Source organism: Indicator indicator, chromosome 18, assembly GCF_027791375.1.
Source record: "Indicator indicator isolate 239-I01 chromosome 18, UM_Iind_1.1, whole genome shotgun sequence".
In the NCBI taxonomy this organism is placed as follows: Eukaryota; Metazoa; Chordata; class Aves; order Piciformes; family Indicatoridae; genus Indicator; species Indicator indicator.
The window spans coordinates 995,909-1,018,291 of NC_072027.1; the positions used below are offsets into that span (position 1 = coordinate 995,909).

Genomic DNA, 22,383 nt, shown 5'->3' on the forward strand with positions numbered 1-22,383 from the left:
CAGTGGCACAGGTGTGCTGGTGTATAACCATGAGAGGTGCTTCAGCCTGCATGGCAATGGCTGCTTCACTCACAACCCACAGCTGCCACTCAGGGTGAAGGAACTCTGCTGATTTGCAGCCACATTAGGGGCAAACACCACCCCATAACCACTGAGGAGCAGAGCACAGGGGCCAGATGAATCTGAACCACTCCCAGCTTGAGCACAGGGCTCTGCCTGCTCTGGGGCTGGCTTGCAGGCTTGTGGCCATTGCTAGCAGCAGCTGATGGCAAGAGACACAAGTGTCCTGCACCGTGGGGTGCTGCTGGGGTGATTGTGCCCACAGGTACAGCTACAAGGTCATCTCAGTTCCCCTTCTGTGCATTGCAGGTTCCATGCCTTCCTCTTCTAGGGTAGGAGTTCACAGCATCACAGGATCCCAGCGTGGGGGGTTGGAAGGCACCTCTGGAGCTCATCCAGTCCAACCCCTGCTCCAGCAGGGCACCCACAGCAGCTTGCCCAGGAGCACAATGGCCAGGGCGGGTTGGAATCTCTCCAGAGAAGGAGACTCCACAACCTCTCTGGGCAGCCTGCTCCAGGGCTCAGCAGCCTCACACCAAGCAAGTTTCTCCTCATGTTTAAGGTGGAATCTCTGGGATTTCAGTTTGTGCCCCTTGGCCCTTGCCCTGTTACTGGGCAAAGAGTCTGGCTCCATCCTCCTGACCCCTTTACTCTTGCTGAGCATTGCTCAGATCCCCCCTGGGGCTGCTCTTCTCCAGGCTCAACAGCCCCAGGGGCTCTCAGCCTTTGCTCCTCACAGAGCTGCTCCCCACCTTTTAGCTGTTTATAGTCATTAAGAGGTATATAGGATGAAGTCTCCACAGCATTCCCTTTCAGTCCTTGGTTCAGTTTGCAGCAATTTCCCTGAGTTAGCAGATGTTCAGGATTTGGCATGGCAGTGTGGTACTCACAGTACAGGAGAATTCATGGATTAATGATTAATGCTGCTATCTGTAACCTTCCCTCATGCAGCCAGATTTTCTTCTGGCAGTGCAAGAACTCAGGTGTGAAAAATGAGGACAATATCCTCTCTCTGCAGTGCTGTAGATATGGAACCACAGTTCTTCCAGAGAGGAGAAAGCAAATTTATCTAAAACCCTGCAAATAGCTGATGGATTTCTACAGTGCTTTTGCATGTTGCCTCTGACACTTATCCAGGACCACTGAAACTCACCCTCAGAGATGTGGCTCTTGAGGAAAACCCTCCTCATGGAGATTGTGCATTGTTGGAGACACTGAAAGGTCTCCAATTGCAGGTGTAGATGATGTGAGCTGGCAGCCATGCACCTCCTATCAAATGTCTATAAGCAATCTCTAGACAAAAGCTGCCTTCAGCCAGCTTGGTGACAGCCTCTGCCATGTTTGCACCCACAAAAGGGGACAGGGTTTGAAGGGGAAATATTCATTTCTCCATGGGAATTAAAATACTAAATATTTAAGCAAAAATCTTAAACACTTCTATTCTCAGCCAGGATTTTGGTGATCAGGATTCCTTGTTTATGAACTGCCAATGTTTTCCATATTACACAGGCAAAATATCTTTCAGCATCACCCAACCTGCTGTTGCAGGAGGGCAGCAGAGCAAACCTGGTGCCCATCTTTGTAGAAAGTCTCCAAGAGTGCTCCAAGGAACTGCTGTCTGCAGAGGTCTGACCTCTGAAGAACAAAATTCTCTTTGGGCTGTAGTAAACCACAGCCAGGTGAACCAGATGTGTAAGTATGGTGGTGAAGGGGCAATGCATCTTCTGCAGAGGAAAGTCACACAGTGACAGAAAGATAGGGGTTGGAAGGGACCTCTGGGGATCATCCAGTCCAACCCCCATGCCAGAGCAGGTTCACCTAGAGCAGGTTGCACAGGACGGTGTCCAGGTGGGTTTGGAATGACTCCAGAAATGAAGACTCCATCACCTGTCTGGGCAGCCTATTCCAGGGTTCCACCACCCTCAAAGTAAAGAATTTCCTCCTCATGCTTAGATGGAACTTCCTATGTTGAAGTTTTGTGCCTGTTACCTCTTGTCCTGTCACTGGGCACCGCTGAAAAAAAGCGTGGCCCCATTCTCCTGGCACCCAGCCCTCAAAGGTATCTGTAAGCACTGAGAGGATCTCCTCTCAGCCTTCCCTTCTCCAGGCTAAAACACCCTGAGTGCCTCAGCCTTCCTTCATACCCCTGAAACCCCACAGGAGTTTCCTGGGGGAGGTGGTGAGCACAAGGACCCCAGTGACATGGTTAAGAACCAGAAGGATGCTGCAGAGTGGCTGGGTGCTGAGATTTACTGCTGAAAAGTGCCACACAGGAGGCACAGCAGCCAGGCTGGGCTCACAACCAGGTGTCCACCATCTGAGAGAGAGGGGGAGCCCAGTCCTCAGTGTGAATCACAAAGGCATGTTAGGAATTGCCAGAAAAAAGGTTTTGAGATCAAAACCAGAAGAGATCTTTATGCTGCTGAGTGCCTGGCCCCTTCTGTCCCTCATGGTTCTGGCTGCCCAGTTCAAAGCCTGTGGCTCAGGAGGATGAAAAGGAGCATCTGGCATGGAAGGGGAACTCGACAGGGAAACACAGGGCTAGGGAAGAGGCAGATAACAGAGGTACAGGAAAATGGTGAATGTTGTTGGGAAGGAAGGGGACAGGAAATAATGGTTCAGTGCTTGCCAAAATACTGAATTTGGAAATACCTCCTGAAAAGACAATCCAGAAATTCCTGAAAAGATGATATAGAAATTTGGGGTGCCCCTTGAGAAGATAATATGGAAACTGGGGATGTCCCCTGAAAAGGGGATGCAGAAATTGGAGGTACCTCCTGGGAAGTTAACACAGAAATTTGGGATAGCCACTGAAAAGATAACACAGAAATTGGGGATATCTCCTGAAAAGATAATAACAATGACATTTGGGATGTCCTGTAAAGAAACAGCACAGAAATTGAGGATCCCTCCTGGGCAGATTATTTCAGTGAAGCAAATGGAAGTGTTTTTAAGCTGAGTGAGGCTGTCTGAGGTACAATCTTTATCCTTGGATTTGTGCCTTTAATTTAAGATTTTTTAGCCCCCAAATCACTGTTTTTTCCCCTCCATACAGAACCCCTTTCCCTGTTGCCAGGCCTCCAAGCAGCCGGGCTTGCCTCCGCTACCTGACAGCGGGCGGCATCGCTGCCCCCCGTGTCTTCCCCGCCTGCCCGGGACCCTCCCCGCCGCCGCCGGCCCCTGCGCGGCTCCTTTAAGGCCGGTGCGTGATGTCACTGGGACCCGCAGACACTGGGCAGACGGCGGGACCGCGGCGGGGAGAGTGCCGGGGGGACCCCTGCGCTGAGGTGACCCTCTGCCCGCTGGGGGACCCCTGCGCGGAGGGGACTGGTGTCCCCCCCTGCCCGGCTGGAACCTACTTACTGTCCGGCGGAGATTCTCTCCACGGCCGGGACGGCTGCCCGGAGGGGACTCCCTGCCCGGTGGGGACCCCCTGCCTGGAAGGGAAGTCCTGTCTGGGGTGACACCCTCGCCGGTAGAATCTCCTCCCCCGTGGGAACCCCTGCCCGGCTGAGGATCCTCTGCCCCCGGAGGGACTCTCTGCCCGGAGGCATCCCCCCTGCCCTGTGGGACGGGCTCGGCGGCTCAGGATGGGCAGTCTCCAGCTGCAGGACTTCGCTGCGGGCTGGGTGGGTGGTAAGTGATGCGGGGGCTCGGGGTGCTGGGGGAAGGAAGGCAGCGGTAGGGCTGGGGGGACAGGAGTATGGGTGGGAATAAGACCCTCCATGTCACCTACGTGTCACCGAGCGGCGTGCCGGCAGCAGCGGATGCGCGGGGTGCTGGGCTTCGCTTCGGCCCAGCACCGCAGTTTTAATCCTGTTTCCAAGGGCGGGATAATCAAAATTGGAGTCTCGGTAGGGCTGCTGCTGCTGCTGCTGTGCAGGGAGCTGGGGGACGGCTGCCGGAGTCACCCCCGCACAGCTCCGGCCGGGCTGGGAGGGCAGCAGCCGAGGCTGGCAGCAGCCGAAGCGGGGTACCCTCCCCCCTCAAAGCCGCACACGCCCCCGAGGGGAGGCAGCGCCCGGCTGTGACCCCGCGATCCCGACTCGGCAAACAGGCTGCAGGCGGTGCCGGCAGGGAGGGAATCGGTGCGGGCTGCGGGAAATGCTGATTCCAGACACTGGGAAAAGAGACGGCAGGGAGAGAAGGAAGCGCCGACGCCGCGGGGTGTCCGGCAGAGCTGGGGGCTTAACCGCCGAGAAGGTGCAGGGCCGAGCTGCTCTGTTCCTAGGAGGGGCAGAGGGAGAGTTCTGGCACCGGCCACCACACAGCAGAGTTCTGCTCACCTCAAGGCTCAGAAGAGGGTGGGAGATGGTCTCTGGATGCAGACCAGCCAGATGCAGTTAAGAGGTTAACTGACTCTAAAAACACCCAGAAGCTCTGGCAAAAGGTTAGGCCAGCAGCTGATTTGGGGATCTCCGTGGGAAGCTGTGCAGCTCACAGTGCTGCCTCTGCCCTGCTGACCCCAGACCCCCGGGACTGGGACAGGATGTCTGGGGGGTGAACAGCCACCTGTGCTTGGTGCTGATGGCAGTGGTCAGCTTTCATGCATAGCCCTGGCCCTCTGGTGGTCTCAGGTTAGGGTTCAGAAGGACATGGGACATTTCACAAGAGGTTTTGGAGTAAAGTCATGATGTGCTGACTGAGGATATCATGCTCCTTTCAGTCCTAATCCACTGCAAGTGAGACACTCCATGTAGTCTCTAAAGCACTTGGGGACACTGCTTTGCACAAATCTCTACAGACACCCTAAAAAACTGCTGCCGCTCTTTGCAACAAGCACACAAAAATGCATCCTGGTCATGGCACATGGATTGCTCTGCCCTCATGGAGAAGGGGGAAACCAAGTCACCCTGTGCCCTGCCATGGGGAGTCCTGGCAGTGGGCAGTGTGGGGAGGTGGGCTGCACGCTAAACAGGACTGGGCCAGGTTCTCCTGAAGAACCATGGAGAATGAGGTTGGATGAAACTGTAGAGACTGAAGGATCCCTTTCCCTCCCTGAATTATCCCTGAAAGGTATCTCTGTAAACTGCTCTTAAAGGAGCAAAGGATGGGGGTTCACAGCTCCCATCAGAAGTCAGCTCTGAGGCACCTCTGTCTGAGCCAGGAGAAAGCACTTGCTTGTGTCCAACCTGAATCTCATCATTTTGAGGCCAAATGCTTGCATGAGAGTGTGAGAGGGGTTGGTTCATGGACAGGGCACCCAAACACAACTCCTCCTCCTCCTCCTGCTCAGGTGCCTTTGAGATGTAAAGTTGGTGGAGTCCAGGGGAGTAGTCAAAGATAGCTGTGCTGATGCTTCTGCCCAGCTTTTAGCTGTTACCAGAGACAGGGCACTGCAGTGAGCATTGCTCTAGCTTGTTCCAGCACAGCTGTTCCTCCTGCCCTGTAACCCCACTGCTTCCTGTCCTGTCACAAAAGCTCTTCAATGCCTTGTGCAACACTTTGCTTTCTCCCCCAGGAGCTGTCAGTGTGTTTGTGGGGCACCCCCTGGACACCATCAAGGTAAGACACTTTGAACCACGCTCTCACATCACTGCCCAAACCCCCCTGGCGGGCAAGGACGCCTCTCTGAGATGATGCTTCAAGAGACTTTCACTTCACCCCGAGGGGGAGCTCAGCCTGGGTAGGAATTTCAGAGACTTTCCTCCTCTCCAAGGCAGGTTCTGGAGGAGGAACTAAAAGACCTGGCTGATAGGTAGGAGCTCCTCCAGTGAGGAGGACTCATGCTGAACATTAAACCTGGCCTTACCTAATGTGTGGCTCACCAAACAGTTCTGCCAATGCTTTATTGAACTTTGCCACAGAGAAGCATTCAAAGGGCACCAGGGGAACTGTATTTGCTTTGCTGCAGGCATATTTGTATGTGTTTTCTTAGTGCTGACAAGGCTGAGAGGGCAGAGTGCTGAAATTTTATTCCAAGGCTATGAGATGCAATATTTGCTATTCCTGCAAGACAATTATTCCTCAGAGGGAAAGATCTAGAGATGTAAGAAAATATTTGCTGGCATGATGCAGACAAGCCCATGCACACGCCAGGACAGCCTGACCCAGCCAAGCTGACCAGCCCTCCTGCTGCACCCATGGCCTCATGGGGATGGGAGGATCCTTCCCTAGGGTGAGGAGGGGGTCAGCACTGGATGTAGGATTGGGTGGGGTGTGTGGGACCCACACCACAGTTCCCACCAAGCAGACCCTCTCCTTCAGCCTGGCCCCCTCCCAGCATCATTGGGTTGGAAGGGACCCTCGAAGGTCATCTTGTCCAACCCCTCTGCAGCAAGCAGGGACACCTCCAACTAGATCAGGATTCTCAGGGCTCCATCAAGTTTGTCCTTGAGTGTCTCCAGGCGTGGAGCCTCAACCACATCTCTGGGCAACCTGTTGCAGTATTTCACCGCTCTGCAGCTTCCACCAAACTCAAGCAGCTGTTTTGTTTTATTTCATGGTGCTGCAAACCTCTAAACAGTTCTCCATTTAATCACTTCTTCATCCTCCACATTGCATTAATTTTCCCAGCACTTTCTTCAGTTTCTGGTGTCACCCATGAGCCCTGCTGTGCTCATTAACAGGTCACAGAAAGAAGAAGCTTCCTGAGGAACTTCCCTGCTGGTAGAAGTTGATGAAGATGTCAGCAGGGATCTCAGTGCTGGGTGTTAAGAGCTTAGCTAAGGGCCATGTGCATGAGGGGCAGTTTGTGAGGTCACTAAGCTGCCCTCAGTTACTCAAGAATTGTATTAACTTGAACCTCTGAAGACCTGGTTACTGTGTAAAGGAAAAAAAAACAAGCCCATGGAGCCAGAATGGAAATGTCTGGGCTGAGTGTGCACTGAAGCCAGGAGGTAACAGAGGGCTGTGCACTCTAGTTGTCCTGTCCTGGGCTGCCAGGTTCAGCCAACCTCCTGTCCGGTCCTGCCTGACCCCACCACCCACAGCATGAGCCATGGCACACACTGGTCTGCACCCCCTGCCTGGGCCTGCTGCAGAGTGCTGCATGAGCTGCAGCTGCCGGCTTGCCTGCAGGGCTCACTGAGTGGCCTGCTTTGGCTGTTGCCTTCTCCGTGGGCTCTGGCCAGGCTGGGAGCTCTGCTTGCTGTGGCAGATGGATGCGTGGAGCCATCCCTGGCTGAGGGACAAGCCTGGGGTTTGGTCCTTCCCACCCTCCAGCCAGGGTCCCACCATGGCATCCCACCAGGGAGCCTCTTACAGGGCTCTGGGCTAAATGGTTGTGCCATTGAACCTGTCTTAAAGCTGTCCTAAAGCTCTCCTCAGGCACAGACACTGGAGGACACAATCTCCTTTGGGTTTTAAATCCTCAAATAAAATTCCTGCTTTGATCTAAGGTAAGTCAGGGCTGAGCCACAGCAGGGCCTGGGCACTGTCCCTCAAGCAGAGGTTGGCACTGTCCCTCCAGGCTTCATTTCATCCCTCCCAGCAGCAGTGCTGATGGATGTCACCACCTATGTTGTCCCCATGCTCTAAAAACATCACAGCCAGAGCATATGTGAGGGTCTTCCTACAAAAAATGAGCTCTGGCCTCAGCCAGGGTCAGGTCACAGCATCCCAGCATGGTGGGGGCTGAAAGGGACCTCTGGAGATCATCCAGACCACCCCCCTGCTCCAGCAGGGCACCCACAGCAGCTTGCCCAGGATCACAATGGCCAGGTGGGTTTGGAAGCTCTCCAGAGAAGGAGACTCCACAACCTCTTTGGGCATCCTGCTCCAGGGCTCCAGCACCCTCCAGCTGCTGAAGCTCCAGGTCCTGTGGAGAGAAGAACCTTTCCAATCCTTCATAGACCTCCAAGGCCAAAAAATGCATTTCTTGGTCAGATGCTTTGAGTGCCAAGTTTGGAACAGCTGGCAGGGCAGATGATCTCAGCACCCCTTGGGGGTGTTCATCTCTCTGTGTATCTGGGTGAGGAGGGGGAGCTGTGCTGACTGACTGTGCTGGTTTGGGGCCAGACAGATCCTCTCTTGCCCCGAAAGGGACAAAAGAATGACACTCACACAAACGGGTTGGAGAGTGATGGAAAGTTTAAATGGAAAAGCGATTGGTGAAGCTACAGAAAACTACAAACTACACAGCATAGTGGCAGAGAACATCCCAAAGCGTACAGAGCCCGTTACATAATTCCCAAAGCTTCCCAGTTCTTCCCTTCTTCCCACCTGAGGGTCTACCCGAACCCCCAGGGCTCTTTCTTCCCCCCTCCCACTGCTAGACAAGTCTCAGGCTGTCCAGGTCTGAGACTGCCCCCCCCTCCATTCTCCTCCTGGCATTAGGCCTAGACAGGCCTAAGAGGCCTTGGATACTCTCCCGGCATTACCCGATAAGAGAGAGCATCTCCCATGGGAGCAGAGAGGGAGGAAAGAGGAAGAGAATGACTCTGCAGATGGATTTATAGGGTGCAGGACTTATGGGTAGAAATACGCCATTTCCTGTGTCCACCCCTATTGGGTGGGCACCCAGGACACCAGAGGTGTAATCTCATGCGGCAGTGGCAGGGGGCACCCAGCCTAAACTGCCACATGCCACCCCTTATTTCATACCCATAATTCCAGCACCCAAAACATATCATCAAATTAGAAACAACTTTCAGATGACATGTCTGGCAAAGTCCAAGTCTCCATCTGGGCGTCCTTCCAAAGAGTCTTCTTCCTCCGGCTCAGGTCACAGTTCAGTCCAGCTCTTCTCCCTCATCCTGTGGAACCTCCCAGCGACGCAGTTTTCGTTCTTCTGCATGGTGAACTCTCCATGGATCCGATGGAGCATCCTGGCCACCTGGAAACAACCTCATAACTTCTCAGTCAAACATCAATCTCCATCCACTCAAGCGGCATGTTTCCACCCCTCGGGGCAATCGAGTCTGAGAAATCAGGCTCACCGACTCGACTCCTTCCACCCCTTGCAGGCAACAGCACGCTGAGACTTTCCAAAGCTGCACGGACCTTTCCCAAGCCCAGTGCTGACCGCTTCCAGCCGCGGCCTGAGGCTAATACGGTTGCACACCGCGCACAGGCACACCGCTCCCCCTGAGCGTACGCATGCTGAGGCATGGAGGCATCCGGCTACACAGCCCTCCCCCAGAGAGGGAGTGGCTGCACTGCAACCCGCCGAGAAGAGAGGCGGAGCCAGGTGCTAGGCGCCATTTTCGGAGCGCGTCCGAAAATCAGGGGAGAGATAACAGCGAGAGCCGCCGTCACCTCTGCAGCCGCGGTACAGATCAAAACCGCCGCCACCCCTCGGGCCACACGAGCGGCTTTTCCAGCCAAAGCTATACTCGCTCCCTGGGTCCTCGGAAGCAGCTTTTGAACTGGAGCCACCGCTCGCCTTCTTGATTACGGGAGTCATCGCTCACCTCCCGCTGCAGCCAGCCCCCACCGCCGCGGGACAAGCCGACCCTGGTCTGCTTCCGACTGTCCCTCCCCCTTCCTCGGCTCCGCGCCACTCTGCTCGCCGCTGGCGCCGCGGGGAACAAAAGGGAAAGGGACAGGCACCGCATTCTTAAGCTTTCCCCAATGCCTGTAGCTGTAGTGTCACCGCTGCCGCCTTAGAACAGCAGACAGGATTCCATGCCACGGCTACGCACCAGGGTGTCCCCTCAGAACCCATAAAACGCCCACACAGTCGCCCCAGCACAAAGCCTTGAGCCCAACCACCAAAAACCAACAACGCCCAGATACCATTTTAACTTTTCCACCCCTGCTCTTCTCCAATCCAATTTGCAGAGTTCCGCAGCAACCATCCTCTGCTACCAAAAAATCTGTACTGGTTTGAGGCCAGCCAGAACATCTCTTGCCCCGAAAGAGACAAAAGAATGAGACTCACACAAACGGATTGGAGAGTGATGGAAAGTTTAAATGGAAAAGCAATTGGTGAAGCTACAGAGAACTACAAACTGCAAAGCATAGTGGAAAAGAACATCCTAAAGCATACAGAACCCCTCACAGAATTCCCAAAGGCTTCCCAATCCTCCCTTCCTCCCACCTGAGGGTATACCCAAACCCCCAGGGCTCTTTCTTCCTCCTCCCACTGCTAGGCAAGTCTCAGGCTGTCCAGGTCTGAGATTGCCCCCCCTCCATTCTCCTCCTGGCATTAGGCCTAGACAGGCCTAAGTGGCCTTGAGGATACTCTCCCGGCGTTACCCAATAAGAAAGGACATCTCCCACGGGAGCAGAGAGGGAAGAAAGAGGAAGAATATGACTCTGCAGATGGACTTACAGGGTGCAGGATTTATGGGTAGAAAAACGCCGTTTCCTGTGTCCACCCCTATTGGGTGGGCACCCAGGACACCAGAGGTGTAATTTATGTGGCAGTGGCAGGGGGCACCCAGACTAAACTGCCACACTGACACAGGCTTGGTGGTGACTCACACCTCCTTGCTTCCAGCTGTGGCAGGTGGTTTTTGGAAGGCATGCAGCCATTGCTTTCCAGAAACAAGATGTCTTTGTTGGCAATGATGTAAAAATGTAGTTTTTTTTCAGTGACGAAGGGAGAGTTTCTAAGAGTGAGCTGAATTATTTTGTCTCCATTGAAATATTTCTATGGCTTGAAGTCAACCTTGGGTCTGAAGGGCACCAGAAGGCTCCCGGAGGAGCTTTCCTCTCCATCCCAACCTTCACTGAGATTCCCCAAGTGGAGGAGACGACATCACTCCAATTTCCACCTAAAGCAGGACCTTGCCAGTGCCAGCAGCCTGCTGTGATGCTGTGCTGGGCCAGGGTGGCTTCTCTGGGCTGCAGAGGGATCTGAGAGTCATCAGCTCCAGATGCTGCAGCCCTCTGAGGTGCTGTCTAGCCCCGCTGCTGGCAAAGATGCTGGGCAGATGCAGGCCATGTTTATTGCTTTGGATTGGCTCTCCAGGCAAAGTAGACCTTGTTTATGTCAGCAGGAGTCTTGCCTGGGCTGGAAGCATGGCATCTGAATGGCATTTGTTTTGCAGACCCGCCTGCAGGCCGGACAAGGCTACGGGAACACCCTCAGCTGCCTGCTCACCCTCTACAGGAACGAGTCTGTAAGTGCTGGGAGACAGGCAAGACCAGAAATGCAGCAAGCAGCTGCACAAAAGCCCCAAACCACATCACCAGCAGTTCTCTGGAAACTGTCAAAAGCCACCTGGATGTGTTCCTGTGTGACCTGCCCTGGATGATCCTGCTCTGGCAGGGGGGTTGGACTGGATGATCTCCTTCCAACCCCTAACGTTCTGTGATTCTGTGATCTTCAACTAGAGCAGATTGCTCAGAGCCTCATCCAGCCTGACCCTGAATGTTTCCAGGGATGGGGCTTCTACCACTGCTTTGGGCAACCCCTGCCAGTGTCTCAGCACCCTCAGTGTAGGAAATCTCTTCTGCCTAAGATTCCTGTTCTTTCAGCATACCCTGAGCTCTGCACAGCCTTTACAAGCCCTGGGCAGCGTGCACTGATTTGCACTTGCTCAGGTGTGCAGAGAGCTGGTTCCAGCTGCTACCTGGGTTTGCATTCCTGGGCTGACAGACAAGCTGGGGTGGACACTGCTGGGTGCTGTTGGCTCTCCTAACTGCTGCTCCCCTCCCTGGGCAGGTGGCTGGGTTCTTCAAGGGCATGTCCTTCCCCCTGGCCAGCGTGGCTGTCTACAGCTCTGTGGTGTTTGGAGTCTTCAGCAACACCCAGCGGCTCCTGGGGCAGCTGCGCCATGGCGACCCCACGCAGCCCCCGGCCCTCCCCGACATGCTGTTGGCCAGCACCCTGGCAGGGTTTGTCTCCGTGGCCATTGGCACCCCTGTGGACCTGGTAAAGATAAGGCTACAGATGCAGACACAGCCACGCACCACAGGTAGGCAGCAAGAGTTTCTTCTTCCTTCCTCTGCCGGTTCTTGGTGCTTACTGACAGCTCCAGGGCAGCTTTGCTTCAAGGCCCAGCTCCCTGCTGCAGCTGAGCTAAAACATCTTCCCTCTGCCTCAGGGTGGGGCCCATCCTGCTCTGCTCAAGGGGAGACTTTTTTTTTTAATCATAGAATCAGTCAGGGTTGGAAGGGACCACAAGCATCATCTAGTTCCAACCCCCCTGCCGTGGGCAGGGACACCTCACACTAGAATGATCTGATCAATGAGATTGACCAGATGTCTCTTGGTATTTTTACCTGATTGGGATCAATAAGGAATGCAGGGGCAGGTCTGCTTAGGACCAGGAGCTGTGGAGCAGCAGCCAGGTGATCCCAGCAGCAGCAGCACCATGGCTGCCAGTGCTAATGCCAGCTTCCCACCTTCCGCTGCATGCTCTCAGCCCCACATACAGTGCTCCATAAACCCCTCTGTTGTTCCCCACTCCTCTGAACAAAAGTACAATGACACAGGGACACTGGAACAGTGCTGGCAGTTCTGGGGCAGGGTTACAGGTGCCCAGCTCAGGAGGGGATGCTGGCAGCTGAAGCTTTCCAGAAGCTGCAGGCAGAAGGAGCTGCTCCTGCTTGAGAGCTGCCAGCAGGGAGCAAACTCCACCAGAGTAGGTGCAGGGCTGAAGAGAGAGCCTGCAGGGTTCTGGAGCTGAGCAGCCTGGATGTCAGCAGCTCCACAGCTCTCTGGTGATTGCAGTTGTGCTGTTTCACTGTGCAGCGCTGAGAGCTCTGCATTGCTTTGATAAAATAACAGCATGGGCAGCTTTAAAAGCCTCCATGCAGCTTACCAACCTAACAGCCTTTCCAGAAGTGAGTTGGTCTGTGTGGGAAGGGCCAGACTCTGGAGATGCCAAAGCTTTCAAAGATGCAGCCTGGCACCAGGAGTGGTTAAAATCCAGGAGTGGTTAAAATCCAGGAAAAATCAGGCACATAGCCTTAAACTCATTTGGAAACCTCGCCGGGCACATACTGTTTGGGAGGCATGCAATGCAGCTGGGGAAAATCCAGCCTGAGCTGTCTCAACACCTTTTAAAAATGGACCCAAATCCTCTTTCTCAAAGCTGTTTTTTTCCCCTGTGCTCCTCACTGATCCCAGCAAAAGCAAGCTGGTGGCAGTGATCCCTGTTGGGTGGTGGTGGCTCTGGAGAGGAGTTCTGTGGCAATGTATCTGCTCTAATGGTTGGATCCTGTTGGTTTCTCTTCTGCAGCAGACACTAAACTAAAGCCTGCAGTTCCTGGGTTCGCTGCGTACCGAGGCCCAGTGCACTGCTTCAGGACAGTCCTGCAGAAGGAGGGGCTGCCAGGAATATACCGAGGTGCTGGAGCAATGCTCCTGAGGGATGTGCCTGGCTACTGCCTCTACTTCATCCCCTACACATTGCTCTGTGACTGGAGCACCCCAGAAGGAGGCATTTCCCCCAGTCCCTCCTCGGTCTGGCTGGCTGGGGGTGCAGCAGGTAAGCAGCTTCCTTTCCCACAGCACTGGCAAAACACAGACAGGAAGGTTCCCAGGGCAGGTACCAACAGGGGTGACTCAGGGGCCACCAGCCTGGGGTTACCAGAAGAGGACATGGGGCTGAGCGACCTTCCTGCCCCAGGGCCAGGTGCTCTGGCAGCCCAGCTGTGCTTTATGACTTGACAAACTTTATGGAAGTGTTATCAGACCTTCATCACAGGATAACAGCCAGGACCTCCATCTGCCTGGATGCCTCACAGCAGCCTGCATGTCGCCCTGCCAGTGACAAAAGGCAGCCAGGATGCCTCCAGAAGAGGACTTCAACCTGCTGGCTTCCCACCAGCAGGGTGTGCAGCCTGCCTGCAGCAGAAGCAGAGCTGACTGTTGCTGGTCTGTTTCCCCGGAGCACACCTGCCATGAAGACTGACACCCCCATGACTGCACATGTGAGGGCACCCCTGTACCCACTCCCCATTTCTAAACTGCAGACCCCTAAATTCAAGTCAGGTTTTAGCTCAGGCAGTGCTTACAAAACCATGACATGGGCTGGGTTGGAAGGGACCTCAAAGCTCATCCACTTCCAATGCCCTGCCCTGGGCAGGGACACCTCCCACCAGCCCAGGTTGCTCAGGGCCTCATCCAACCTGGCCTTGAACACCTTCAGGGAGGAGACATCCACAACCTTCCTGGGCAACCTGCTCCAGTGTCTCACTGCTCTCATTGGAAAGAATTTCTTCCTAATCTCCAGTCTAAATCTGCCCTCTTCCAGTTTCAATCCATTCCCTCTCATCCTGTCACTCTCAGCCCTTGTCAAAAGTCCCTCCCCAGCTCTCCTGTAGCCCCTCCAGGTACTGGAAGGCTGCTCCAAGGTGTCCCTGGAGCCTTCCCTTCTCCAGACTGAACTCTCCCAGCCTGTCCCCACAGGGGAGGGACTCCTGCCCTCTGATCACCTCTGTGGCTTCCTCTGGACTGTGTCCCACAGTTCCCAGAGAAGTGCCCTGGCTGTTCCTCCTGCCAACAAATAGAGCCCTGGCCCATCCAGACAGACTCTCTGGTCTGCTCCAACCCCCACACAGACCCAGACAACCTCTCCTCTGTCCAGCTGGGCCACAACAGCTCACCTCAGCTGCCTGGAGCCTCATCCTGATTGATGGAGGTGAACCTGCCTCTTATTTACCTTTTGAGCTCAGACTTTGCTTTTCCACAGCATTAGCTGAGGACTCCACTGCTCCTGAAACCATCCCAAGAGGCAGCTCCCCGCAGCACCGCACGTCCCTGCTCCCCCTGCAGCGGGGCAGAAGATGGACCTGCACATCTGGGGAGCATCTGGGTTGCCTGCTGTTGATTACCACCAATAATTTGCTGTTGATTACCCCCCCCCCCCCCCCCTCCCCCTATCTCAATGATTCTTCCAGAAACAGGGAACTTTGCTGTATCCCTGTGCCTGCTGTGGACATCCCATGAGAAGGATGTGATAGATGCGAGATGGATTTCTCAGCTTGCAGACCTGTGACCCAGGAAACACAGAGAAGAAGTTGTTCAAATACTTCTGCATTTTTCTAGGAGCCATTTCCTGGGCAGTTGCCACTCCAATGGATGTTGTGAAAAGTCGAATCCAGGCAGATGGAGTTTATTTAAACAAGTACAGAGGCACCCTGGACTGCATCCTGCAGAGCTACCAGAACGAGGGCTTCAAAGTAAGTGATGCTCCAAGTCCAGTCTGGGTATGAGGCATTTAAAAATCAGCCGGGAATTGCAAAGGCTGCTACAAACCTGCCTGTGGGTTGTCAGATAAATGATCACTGATGAATTATCATCATGGCAGTAGGTAATTACAGAGCAGATCATTTCTAAATCATAACAGAGAGAGCAATAAGGTGCCCTGCAGCAGTGGAAAAGTGACTGACTGGGGGGATCACAGCCTGCTGGGCTGATTAACTGAAAGTACCACTTCATGTCGCTGCACTTAATGGGGGTTGTGGTTTGACTTAGCATAAATTAGAGTTAGAGAAACCTTGTCTCTGTGATTGCTTCTCCAAAATGCAGAGGTCAGATGTTTCCCTTTAGCACTGAAGTCAGTGGGAAGCCCTCTGGTTTCTCTGAGCAGTGCTTTGGTGCTGCAGTTGGAGAGTGCCCGCCCTGCCTGTGCACCAAGGGAGAGCTGACTGAACCTGTCCTGGGAGCGGAATTGCTTAGGTTTCAAAGGGGAAGATGGGCTGCCTGCCAACATCAGGGCTTATCTTCCTCCTTATCTTCCTTTGGCTATCAGTCAGAAAGGTGTTTGCTCTACCTGCAAACTTTGCCTCAGGCAGATGTGAATGGCAGAACACCAGGGCTGCAGCTCAGCTGCACTGCTGATGAGAAGTGAATGATTCTGATACAGAAATAAACCTGTGCTGAAGTTGCTCTCAAAACCTCATGTGGCCTTTTAGCTCCAAAGTGTTCATCTTCACATTCTGAGGGGGGAGGCAGTCACCAGGTGCAAAAGGAGAAGCAACCTGCAAAGTCACAAGCCAGCATGATTTAAACAGCTGCCAACCAGCCACTGTGTTATGGTCAAGGAGCTTCCAGGCTGGCTCTGGTTTTGCTGGTGAGTGAAGAAAGTCAGAGCCACCTGAAGCAGAGCTTCCTGGAGAGATGCTAAAGGCCATGCTTGGGTGGTCAGAGCCGGGTCAGGATGCCCAGGCTCTGTGCAGGCTCCACATTCAAACTCGGGGGGGCTGCCAAGGCAATGTCCATGTGTTTTCCCTTCTCTCCCCACCCTCATCTTCACCCCTGCCCTCCTTGTCCTGCCTGGATGTTAACAACTCATTCAGGCACTTTGTTTGTTTCATTTGAGCTCCAAGCTGCTGGAAGGGTTTCTGTCATGTTTGGCACCCAGACCAAAGGCAGCAACATATGATTGAGTAAGGGCTGATGATAAGACAGAGGATCCTCCTTTCATACGGAAAAGCTTTTTAGGTGTTGGGAGACACTCAAGTGGTAATTGGCAAGCTCAGGTCTGGAACAGAGGAACAGCATTGGCAGTGCTGGGACTGAGTGCCTGGTGGGAGTGCAGCTCACTTCCTTCTGCACAGGCAGGTGTGCTCATTCTGATGAGAAAAATCTATGCCCCTGTGCTCCTCTTCATCATCCTCAGGATTTAACTCGGCTCTGTTGTGGTGTTTTATGGATACTGCAAAAATCTTCATTTCCTCCCAGAAAATTTCCTCTTTCCTAACCCAGCAAAACACCCCAAGGAATCAATGCCCCAAAGCTCCCCATACTGCAACTCCACGTTGCAGACTCCATCATGAACTCTGAGAGTGTGTTTTGGTTCTGCATCAGGCAGCATCATGCCCTGGGTTCACTGGGTGTGAGAGGTGGTGGTGGTTAGCTGAGGGGAAATACTGCCCAGACACTGAGCTCCTGGGCTTGGAGCTCAGCCCTTCCATGCTTTGTTGCAGTAGCTGTGGCAGCTTTGCCTTTGCAAAGCCTGGCAGGGAGCTTGCTTTTCTCCTGGGACTTTTCACATCTCTTCTGAACTTAATTAAGAGCTGTTCCTGTACGAGCATGCTGAGCAGAGACCACTTTTCAAAGGTGTCAGTAAAACACCACCAAGCACAAGAAATATGAGCTGGCACTTCCAGCAAAGAACACCTCTGCAGGCTCTTGGAGGAAGAGGTTGTCCCCCTGTACGGAGCACTGCTGAGACCACACCTCCAGTACTGGGTCCACTGTGGGGCACTGCCGTGTAAAGACGTTGAGGGGCTGGAGAGGAGAAGGAGAAGGAGAAGGAGAAGGAGAAGGAGAAGGAGAAGGAGAAGGAGAAGGAGAAGGAGAAGGAGAAGGAGAAGGAGAAGGAGAAGGAGAAGGAGAAGGAGAAGGAGAAGGAGAAGGAGAAGGAGAAGGAGAAGGAGAAGGAGAAGGAGAAGGAGAAGGAGAAGGAGAGCAAAGCTGATGAGGGGTTTGGAGAACAGGGCTGGTGAGGACCAGCTGAGGGAACTGGGGTTGTTTAAGCCTGGAGAAGAGGAAGCTGAGGGGAGACCTCATTGCTCTCTGCAGATCCCTGACAGGAGCTTGGAGTGAGGCTGGTGTTTGCCTCTTCTGCCACGTAAATAGCAACAGGACAAGGGGAAATGGCTTCAGGCTGTGCCAGGGGAGGCTTAGATTGGGTATTAGGAAGAATTTCTTTGCTGTAATAGTTGTCAGGGATTGGAACAGGCTGCCCAGGGAGGTGTTGGAGTCACCAGCCCTGGAGGTGTTCAAGCAGCAAGTAGATGTGGCACTTTGGGACACAGTCTGGTGGTCATGGAGGTGTTGGGTAGAAGGCTGGACTTGATGCTCTTAGAGGTCTTTGCCAACCTCAATGGTTCTGTGATTGTGGTGTTTAAATTGAGCACAGCCAGGAGCCTGGGTGGCTAATGGAGTGAGATTGTGAGGAACAGAGGCTCTGCAGCACCTTCCCCCCGGGGGCAGTGGTTTGTGCTCACCCCTGCAGCACCAGGCAGTGCTGGGCAGGGTAAGGGGGGGTTGAAAGCCAACAGCAGGAGGGAGGGGGCTCATGGGCCCCTCTGCCCTGGTTGGCTGTTCAAGCACTCAAAGGCTGCAGGGTCTGTAACTCTTGTGAGTGCCAGAGTCCTTTGCAAGGATACAGGCTGAGCAGAAGGCGGAAGCCTGGCTGAGGATGCTTCTTGTCTTGATGAACAGGACAGGAACAGCTCTTCTTCTTCACAGGACAGGGGCACCTTCCTAGGGCAGGGTCAGCCTTGACTCACAGGGCTGGAACCCCTCTGCTGTGAGGACAGGATGAGAGGAGACCTTCTCGTGGCCTTCCAGAACTTAAAGGGGGTGATCAGAAAGCTGGGGATGGACTTTTTGTCAGGGCCTGTTTTGACAGGGCAAGGGCTGATGGTTTAAACTAAAGGAGGGGGATTCAGACTGGACAGAAGGGGCCAATTTTTACATTAAGGGTGGTGAAACCCTGACCCAGGTTGCCCAGAGGGGTGGGAGATGCCCCATCCCTGGAATCATTCCAGCTCAGGTTGTTTGGGCTCTGAGCAACCTGCTGTAGTTGCAGCTGTCCCTGCTGACTGCAGGGGGCTTGGACTGGATGAGCTTTAAAGGTCCCTTCCAACACAACCCCTTCTGTGATTCTGTGAAAGAGACCTCTGGGCTGTGTATGGGCACCAAAGCTGCACCTCAGGAACCTCCAGATAAAAACATCTCCTTCTACCAAAGGGTTTTTCCCAAAGCTGGTGGTGAGGGCTTGTTCTCAGCAAGGTACAGTCGAGTTTTCTCTTGATTGAGAAATTTGATCTATGCTCAAAGGTGAAACCTGCAAAATAGTCTGCCTGGCACAGTGCCTGCCCTGCTGGGCTGGCTCCCAGCCACGCTGCTCCCTCCCTGCTTCCCAAACCTCTGCTACTCCCATGGAGCCAGAGCCAGCCCTGGCAGTCAGAGCAATTGCTGTATGAAACCAGCAGACTGCTGCTTGCACCTTGGGCTTGGTGTGATCCCCACAGGCTCATGCAAGCACAGGAAAGGTAGGGCAGCACCAGGAGATGCTTAAGGTTTCTGCTTTCTGCTCTACACCAGGAGGATGAGGACATTGTTTTCACCCTTTACCTCTTGTAGCCCTTGGTGGCAGATACAGGTGGGGGGCCTTGGGGGACACAGAGCACACTGCCACCAAAGCAGCCACTTTCACCAGCACCCTGACACCAAAGCAGCCACTTTCCTCAGCACCCTGACACCAAAGCAGCCACTTTCACCAGCACCCTGACACCAAAGCAGCCACTTTTTGATCGCTGCATTTCCATCCTCCAGCACAGGTTTCAGTACAGGCTGGCAGTGAGAGCAAACTTGGATTTGGTTCTTCAGAATCCCCCCCTGATTTGATGCAATGTTGTCTTCTTCTCAAAGCAGCCACCATGTTCCTGTGCTCTAACCTCTCTCCATCCCCCACAGGTGTTTTTTAGGGGCATCATGGTCAATACAGTGCGAGGATTCCCAGTGAGTTCAGCCACATTTCTTGGCTATGAACTTTCCCTCAAAGCAATGAGGAGAGGCCAAACTGAGACCAGTCCTTAACTTCCAGGTCAGCACATAAAGCCCCAATAGCTTTATTCCAACTAGAGAATCAATCTTTGAATCAAACAGAGTTGCAATTGCATTGATCCTATGAAAGTCAGACAACTTCCATGGGTACCAACACCTGAGCAGCCAAACGCATTTCCAAGCCGGGGCTGTGGGGTTTGGAGCAGACAGCAGATGTGCTGATGGCTTTTCACTTCATTCCAGAGCTCCTGGAGTCTCACTGCAGTCTGCTCTGCTGGCTGTGATTGCTGTGATTAGGATCAATCAGGAAAGGAAAACCTCAAGCAAGAACCCTCTCTAACATTCTCTCAGTTTGGAACCCTCACTCCCACTGAAGTCCCTGCACAGTGCCCTTGGTCTGTCCACGAGGAGCTGAAACTAAACCCTTTCAGAGTGCCTTCTCTCTCAACCCACAGCTTGGCTCTTCCCCTCATAAACCCAGGGCTGCATTAAAAACATCTGATTCAAGAAACTTTTTTTAGCAGTTAGATACTCAGGATGATTCTGGGCAGCCTTTGCTGCTGTCTGCAGTGCTTCATAAACCTTCTTTCTTATTTCAAAAGTGTTGCCAGGAAGCCCTAGGAGTCTCCAAATTCCCTGAGTCCAGTCAGCAGCGTGGTGTTGGTGAGGGCTCAACTGCTCTGAGAGAAGACTCTTGTCCTGCTCCTGCAGCATGTTTTCTCTTCTGCCATGAACTTTGTTCTTGGAGGACCCTGAAAACTACACCAGCTCCATCACATCCAAAGATTCTTCTCGAGTCTTTCACTTGATAAGAGCACCTTACTCATGCCCATGGTGGTGTTGGGCTTCTTCACCCAGGGCTTTTCTCCTGCTGAACTGAGAGAACAACTTCCTTCCCTTCCCTTCCCCACACCACTGAGCTGTTCCCCACCCCAGCCCCCCACCCCGAGCCCGGGGAGCCTCTCTTGCACAGTGCTGCACAGGATGCTCTTCTGGTTTGTGCCCAGGGAGAGGAGGAGGTGTGGTGGCTGAGCAAGGGCTTTTGGCGCAGGAAGGTCTGGATTCCCTCCACATCCCAGGCTGCTTTCAGGATCAAGGAAATGGATGACTCCACCTGTTCCAGGGGATCCTCAGGTTCTGCATCACAGAGCTCTCCAGTTTGCCACCATCTAGCACTTATGAATAAATGCAAAGGGCTTCAACAGCTCCAGGTTGTCATCCAAGGTATAAACTGAACCAGGAGCTGGGAGGATGTTAAACTCAGAGGCTCAGCTGCCCTTCTTCTTCAGAAGCCAATAGAACAAGTCCAGGTGTCACATAGAAGGCTGCCTGTGAATTTACCTGACACCCTCTGTAGCCCTCCAGGGACCTGCAAGAGCTGTCTCATGAGACCTTCTGATCTTCCTGACGTGAAGATCCAGCTTGAATACTGCCACATCGGGCAGACATCAGCCTTGAGAGGCCATTACCAAAGAAAGTCTCGGTAAGGCATGCAGAGTTTATCCCAAACTGTACCTCCAGCTCTGCTGCAATCCCACTGAGGCAGATGGGGCAGACCCAGGTCTCTACCTCAGCCCTTCACTTATCCCAAGGTTAGTTTTGTTTGTGCTGCTAAATATCTCCATGCTTCACTTTCTAAGCATGGAGCTTCTTATGCCCAAACCCAGCAAGAACCAGTTCTGCTGGGACAAGAGGACTCTGGTGGCACTGGCAGGGGAGGTTGAGGGGCCTCGCTTGCAGGGGGACATGTGGCATGGGGTAACAGTCTGGGACAGCACTGGCCCTGGGAAATGTATGGTCCCCCCTGTCCCTCTGGAGAAGGGCTCTGGGAACAGAGCCCAGTGAGGTCAGTTCCAGCAGATGCCCTCTGTCAAGCTTTCTGAAGACAGCCTGGAGCAGCTGTCCAGCTTCCCTCCAGGAGAGGAGAAGGAAAGAGGAACCCCTCTGTGACACGACTGCAAGACCTCAGCAGAAAGTGCCTAAACACTGAAGCCTGGAGGGAGCCCTCAGGAACGGGGTCCCTGCAATGGGACCTGCCTTGACCCCACAGGGTGGCTCCCCCAAGACTGGGCAGCACAAGGCACAGTTGGTGTTGCTTCATCTCCAGACCTGCAGGCGAGGAGGCTCACGGTGCCTTCCAGCTTGGCAAGGGCAGAGGGAGCTGCTTTGGGTAAACAATGTGGGTGAAACTGATGAGCCTTCACACAGCTATGTGGTGCTGGCTGTGCCTGAGGAGTCACCCTTCCCATGCTGCCTGTGTTCTGCTCCTGGGATGCAGCACAGCACAATCTCCAGGGGGGAGGCTGGGCTTCAGTGCAAATAAAGGCTGAGGCTTACCTGCCTGCATTATGTGAAGTGAAGCTGAGTTAATTGAAGGGAAGTGGTGTGCACCCAGCTGGGCATCTGGAGGATCCTGCTCTCACGGTGCCCAGCGGCACTCTGGTCAGTGTCTTGCTGGGTTCAGTGTCATCCTGGGCTGTATCCAAAGCAGTGTGGCCAGCAGAGCCAGAGAGTTGATTCTGCCACTGTGCTCTGCTCTGCTGAGACCTCACCTGCAGTGCTGTGTCCAGTTCTAGAGCCCTCAACACAGGAAGGACCTGGAGCTGATGGAGGAGAGCCATAAACTGATCAGGGGGTTGGAGCAGCTCTGCTGTGAGGACAGGCTGAGGGAGCTGGGGGTGTTCAGCCTGGAGAAGGGAAAGCTCCAGGGAGACCTAATAGCAGCCTGCCAGGACCTGAAGGGGGCTACAGAAAGGCTGCAGAGAGACTACTTGCAAAGGCCTGCAGAGACAGGACCAGGGGCAACAGCTTCAAACTAGAGCAGAGCAGATTTAGATTGGATGTGAGGAACAAGTTCTGCACCATGAGGGTGGTGGAACACTGGAACAGGTTGCCCAGGGAGGTGGTTGAGGCTCCATCCCTGGAGATACTCAAGGTGAGGCTGGACAGGGCTCTGGGCA

General features: G+C 53.9%; 1 protein-coding gene across 1 annotated transcript; it reads left to right on the plus strand.

The window, feature by feature from the left end:
* Positions 1-3,650: 3,650 nt before the first annotated feature.
* Positions 3,651-19,456, plus strand: SLC25A48 (solute carrier family 25 member 48). The gene is made up of 7 exons (XM_054389204.1): positions 3,651-3,696; positions 5,522-5,565; positions 10,998-11,069; positions 11,615-11,867; positions 13,137-13,385; positions 14,948-15,081; positions 19,334-19,456. The coding sequence occupies exons 1-7, from the start codon at positions 3,651-3,653 to the stop codon at positions 19,454-19,456; spliced, it is 921 nt and encodes a 306-aa protein (XP_054245179.1).
* The last annotated feature ends 2,927 nt before the right edge of the window (positions 19,457-22,383 follow it).

Coding starts and splice junctions, on each gene's coding strand:
- SLC25A48 (XM_054389204.1), top strand. CDS start 3,651: ATGGGCAGTCTCCAGCTGCAGGACTTCGCTGCGGGCTGGGTGGGTG. Junction 5,566..10,997: donor ACCCCCTGGACACCATCAAG/GTAAGACACTTT, acceptor TTTGTTTTGCAG/ACCCGCCTGCAGGCCGGACA. Junction 11,868..13,136: donor GACACAGCCACGCACCACAG/GTAGGCAGCAAG, acceptor TCTCTTCTGCAG/CAGACACTAAACTAAAGCCT.